Raw genomic sequence first — 5360 nt, forward strand, 5'->3', positions numbered from 1 at the left:
TGATACTTGCAATTATCTATGGATACTTTTCCTTGTAATTTATTTCTAGGAGTAGGATGGAAAATTTATCAACTTCTGTGGTTCCCTTCTCAAGAGGATAGTTTGGAGAAGTAGAGAATTAGCACTTGCAGTTTGAGCTTCTGTTGCATCAGGAATTAAATGATTAACTTCATACCTCTATCTAATTAGCGTTGCAACACCCAGTGGTGCTAACAAGGTCTACGAGCTGCAAAGCGGCTGTAACCCTGTTATGTTTTCATGGGTTTTTGCCTCTAGGAGAGCACCATTGTAAAAGCTCAGGCAATGTGGCATGGGATGTGGTGTGATGCAACCAATATGGTGGTTTGAAGTTAGCAAGTGACTACAGGGCATCATGATATCATAGTCATTGGATGATAGGAAATTGTTCTAAAGTCTGAAGTGAACTTAGGAAACTGCATCCTGGGTCAGTGAACTTGATAGACTTCTGAGCTTTTGCTTAAATGCAGTTCCATCCAGTAAGATTGTGTGCTGACTGCTGAATTTCTTACGGGTCTTTGTATAAACAGTGTCTTGGAATGAAGTTTTGGCTCCTGCCAGTGGCTGATTTAGATACAAGTTCTAGAATATCCTAATGCCTTGACTATTGTGTGAAGTTTCGCCTCGATACATTTTAGTTATTCACACAAGGGTCTGGATCTTGAAGTTTTCTAGTTTCCATGTATTTTATTTTGTTTGTTATCATGATATATCCCTATGAGTGAAAAGTAAAATAGCACTTGTGTGCCCCAAACTTTTCTTATGGTTTTGCATTGCTCTTCAAACGCACCGTCGTGTACCCACTATGCTCTCCTTGTAGAGATGTCTAACTGGTGTAATGTGATCTTCTATATACTTCTGTAGTGCTTGTTCGGCGAATGGAGAGGCATCTTTGGATGGACTTTTGACCTACATGCTCTCTTTTTTAAATCATTGAAAGAGCAAATTATAACATCATCTCGATGGGTATGCTATCTACACTTGATAGTTGATACACTTGCTGTTTCCGTAATCATTTTTACCTCTAATTTTACTGTATGTTTCCTTTTGAAAGGTTCCGTTTGGTCTTGTGGATCCTGCTTCCGAGAAATCAGGGGAAATGGTACATGTGAAGTTTGATGGGGCTGTTCATCAGTCATTACCTCTTACAACTGTGTATCACAAGCTTATCCCAGTTGAGCAAAATTCTTACACATTGTTTCAGACTATTGTTGGCAATGGCTATCCGGTAAGCTATTGTGCTTGTGTGCTGAAACAGATATTTTCCTAGGCAGTAATCACCTTGTGGATTTCTTTTTATAGCTATTTGCTTATTTATATGACAGATTGCGTTATTGGATGAGGAAAAGATTCTTCCTATCGGAAAGGAGATTACAGCAATAGGCTTATGTCGATTAAAGAATCGAAGTGTTGAGATCAGCTTGTGCCCAGAGCTTCCATATTTCTTGTAAGGATGCTATTTAGCCATAGGTTTCATATTCTTATTGGTGCCAGCCATCATAATTCTAGAACATCCGCAGTTTATTATGCATGCTAAGGTCTTATTTTGTTCCGTGGCTTTCTGTAACACTTTGCCTTGATTCAGGTCTGACCTGACCAAGGGTGAGATGGAAGCCGAGATGTCCTCACGTGCTAGATTCTTCTTCTGGGTTACTGTTGCTCTTGGAACCGTGTCAGTTGGCTTACTAGGCCATGCCATTTACAGGTACCATTTGTAACTTATGGAACAGGGTGGTGAACAAAATATTTGGGTGAATATTTCTTACTGTGAACTATCAAATGTGGCGTTTTCACCATTGCTAAAGGCTTTACTTACTGAAATTTGATTATTATGGGGATAATTACAACTAGATACTTCACATTAGCCTGATATGGTTCTTTTGGAGCTGTTCCATTTTCTTCTTTGTAGTCATGTTCTTGTGGATAATTTGATTTTTGTAATGATGCAGGTTATGGGAGAGAGTTAAACGGCACAGAGAGGCAAGAGAAGCTCAAGAAAGATTTCACGAGGCTGACAATGAAGATGATGCTGGAGAAAATGGTAGCGACGACGAGCCTGGTGAAATGGGAGATGGGCAGCTATGTGTCATATGCTTAAGGAAAAGAAGGCGGGCAGCTTTTGTTCCTTGTGGTCATCTTGTCTGCTGTTGCAACTGCGCGAAAAGGGTGGAACTCATGGATGAACCATTGTGCCCTGTGTGTAGGCAAGACATCCAATACATGCTCAGGGTTTATGACTCTTAAGGTAATTGAATAACTTTATTCTTCTGGAGGGTTGACTCACGAACTCACTGTATTTTTTCTGACCTGCGGCATGTTACTTGGATTATAGCAATTGGAAATCTCTAGCTATGTCTTTTCTGGTTTTCTGTCTGTAAATTTTCTATCAACCCAACAACTGGATTTTGGTCAGACAACTCCTGATTGATCTTTATCTAGATGGTTGGAGAGCCTGTAGACATGTGCTCTTTCTTTGTTTCTGAATTTGATTCCTTTGACATCCATTACATGCTTAGGGTTTATGACTCTTGAGGTAACTGAAAACCTTTATTCTTAGTGCCCACTATACTTTCCTGGTTATAGCTGTGGCGTGTTATTTCAATTATGGCATGACTCAAAATCTTTACTGATGTCGTTTCTGGTTTTCGACATGTAAAGTACTGAATATATGTGATATGACTCCTGATTTGGTCTTTATATAGAATGGGTGGAGAGCCTGTAGACATGTGCTATTTTGTAAAATTGAATTTGTTTGCATTGACTGGCAGAAACTGTTAGCAGATTCGACACCGGAATCGCTAGCGGTGTAGGCACACCATATTCTGCCACTCATTTAAAATGGACCTAACCAATTCAAGCTATCACTGAAGTTCTGGAAAAGAGATTTGACCTTGTTTAATCTTATCGCAGGCTCCTTGCTGATATGGCCCAGGCACCGGCAAAGTGGCGGCTCCAACTGTCCATCCTCCTGTCCTGGGTGCTCTCCGTTTTTCGTTCCTAGTTTAGGTTACTGCTGCCTGGAAAGTATGTGAATATAGGACTGTGCTAACCCTCAGAAACTAGATTACCAGTACTTGCTAGTTTAGTCTGTGAATATGGGATTATGTATCATCTTAGATGACCCCGTGAACTTTGGCCCGGAATTTAAGGATTGCCAAGTTTTTTGTTGGTGTTGCATGGATACGCCTAGGGATGTAAGTGGACGCGTCCGTGAAGTGTACGAACGCCCGCATTCTTGGTTTTTGTATTAGCTCGATTTTTAAAGCGACATCAATTAATTTATTTTCGCCTTCATGGGTACGTAGTTTGAAATGTGACGGACCGGTGGACATGTTTGTGTTTTCCCCTCGGCTGGTTACTTTTCTTTCCATTCAGTCTCCAGACCCAGGTGCTGGTATGCAAAAACATTTCTTCCTGGACTGATGCGAGTATCTTTTGGTGATGTTGCGCAGCAATCATGGCCATGAAAAAATTGCAAGCACCTAAAAAAATCATGTTTTTTTTGTCAAAAAGTTTAGGTTTTTTAATGCCTTTGCTATTTTGGAAATTTAGTGTTTATGTTGCGTAGCAATTATGGCCATGGGCTCCCGCTCCCGCTCCACTCCCGGCGCCAAAAGCCGTTGCTCACTCCGCTCAACGGTCACCTCGCAGCCCCGCGCGCTCCGTATTTAAGCTTCACCCCGACACACGTCTCGCCAAGAACAAAACAAACAAACAACGTTGCAACACCAGCAAGCGCAAGTGCAATGGCGTCGAGCTCCAGCCTGAGGAGCTCCTGCTCCTTCCCCAACCTGCTGCTGTGGCTCCTCAACCTCTCCCTGCTCGCCCTCGCCGCCGCCGCGCTCGCCCCGGCGCTGCTGCTCCGGCCCCGCCCGACGCCCTTCGGCTGGGCGCTCCTCTCCGTGCACGCCGCCACGCTGCTCTCGGCGCTCGCGTCCCTACACGCCCACCTCGCCCACCGCCGCCTCTGCTGCCACGCCCACGCAGCCCTCGCGGTCGCCGCGCTCTGCGGCCACGCGCTCGCCTCCTACGCCCTGCTCCTCCGCCGCGACCGGAGCCTCGCGCTGCTCGCGTCGGCGAGGGACCGGAGGGAGCAGGTCGCGCTGGTGCTCCTGGAGGCGGCGCTGCTGCTGGCCATGTTCCTGGTGCAGGCCGTGGCACTGGCGGCGGCCTGCGCCGTGGACCGGCGGTGGGCGAGGGAACACGAGGCGGCCGAGGCCGAGAAGGCCGCCGCGGCGAGGAAGCGCGAGAGGAAGATGACGCGCGTGCGGGCTGAGGAGGCGCAGGCCGGCGTGGGGGCAGTGGACGAGGAGAAGGCGACGAGCGGCAAGGTGGTGCTCCGGGGAAACGACGAGGAATGATATCCCGTTGTTTAGCGCTCTCGGTTACTTTTGGTTTCAGAAGTAGTAGTAGTAGTAGTACTTGAGCCAATGCATACAGGTTGTCTGAACCAAAGATTACATTGTTGACAAAGTTGGCCCGTCTCCCAAACAGTTTTCGTAGCATACATCCCAGTTCATTTTCGTCAGGTTTATAGAGATTTAAGCCCAGTTCAGATACAGGTTTTGCTTTGGGACGCCAAAGGTGAGGTGACCCGGCTTGAAGCTCAGTTCAGTTTCATCATCATCATCAGGTCTAAAAGACCAAAACAGGCCTGCAGAACAAAATTTAACTCGTTTTGGTTGGGGTGCGCCAGGCCCAGGCAGCAGTGCAACGCCTGGGCGACACGCGAGGACCCCAGCAGCAAGCTACTGTGGTGGGCCCTCCCCCATAAAAAATAAATTTAATATCGTTGTGGGCACATGGCCCACATATCAGATATTAAACTGATAAGAACAGATACTACACTTGATCTTAGCCAAAAGGCCGAGAAAGGTATGCATCTTCCCGTTGCCCTGGGTCTGGTTATATAGCGCGTCTTCGCCTCCCTTCCGCTCTGGCTGCGCGAGGTGGGACTAAACGAAAGCGCTGCACCACTACAGCAGAGGCGCTCTCTGCTCGGTTTTGGTGGGAGGCTCTGGTCGGTTTGCTTGGGCCGTAGTTGAATAAGGCCGAACGTTGATGGGCTGCTGATTTCCGTAACATGGCCGGACAGTGCAACTACTCGTCTCTTGGATTGTCACGCATACATTGTTTTTTCTTCTGAAAAAACGCATTACTTTTTGAGTGAGAGACGTTATTTTTTTTCTTCTTAAATAAAAAGAAAAAGGAAAGGAAAAATCACACATTTTGGTTCCTCGTGGTAGACGAGAAGGTGACGAGGCAATGCATGGACGATGATATTTTGTTACATGTTGCCAAATGCCAACAGTGTTCATATCAGGGATGCAACATCAGTTGCA

General features: G+C 46.0%; 2 protein-coding genes and 1 non-coding gene across 3 annotated transcripts in view; 2 read left to right on the top strand and 1 right to left on the bottom strand.

The window, feature by feature from the left end:
• Positions 1-3312, top strand: part of LOC123093365 (E3 ubiquitin-protein ligase SPL2) — a 4423-nt gene extending 1111 nt beyond the window's left edge. Inside the window, exons 2-7 of the mRNA XM_044515321.1 lie at positions 883-984; positions 1073-1246; positions 1344-1465; positions 1604-1723; positions 1968-2263; positions 2929-3312. Coding sequence (XP_044371256.1) covers positions 883-984; positions 1073-1246; positions 1344-1465; positions 1604-1723; positions 1968-2262 — 813 coding nt within the window. The 3' untranslated portion in view covers position 2263; positions 2929-3312. The remainder of the gene's footprint in view (positions 1-882; positions 985-1072; positions 1247-1343; positions 1466-1603; positions 1724-1967; positions 2264-2928) is intronic.
• Positions 3313-3776: 464 nt separating this feature from the next.
• LOC123089251 (uncharacterized) lies at positions 3777-4559 on the top strand (the record flags this gene model as incomplete). The annotated part of the gene is given in 1 exon segment (XM_044510972.1): positions 3777-4559. A coding segment is annotated over 1 exon segment (603 nt), but the record flags the coding sequence as incomplete, so codon positions are not given.
• A 141-nt stretch (positions 4560-4700) lies between these two features.
• On the bottom strand, positions 4701-4897 carry LOC123095222 (U2 spliceosomal RNA). The gene has a single exon (XR_006446130.1). It is a non-coding gene; the product is annotated as a U2 spliceosomal RNA (small nuclear RNA).
• Between the last annotated feature and the right edge of the window lie 463 nt (positions 4898-5360).

Source organism: Triticum aestivum, chromosome 4B (assembly GCF_018294505.1).
Source record: "Triticum aestivum cultivar Chinese Spring chromosome 4B, IWGSC CS RefSeq v2.1, whole genome shotgun sequence".
NCBI lineage: Eukaryota > Viridiplantae > Streptophyta > Magnoliopsida > Poales > Poaceae > Triticum > Triticum aestivum.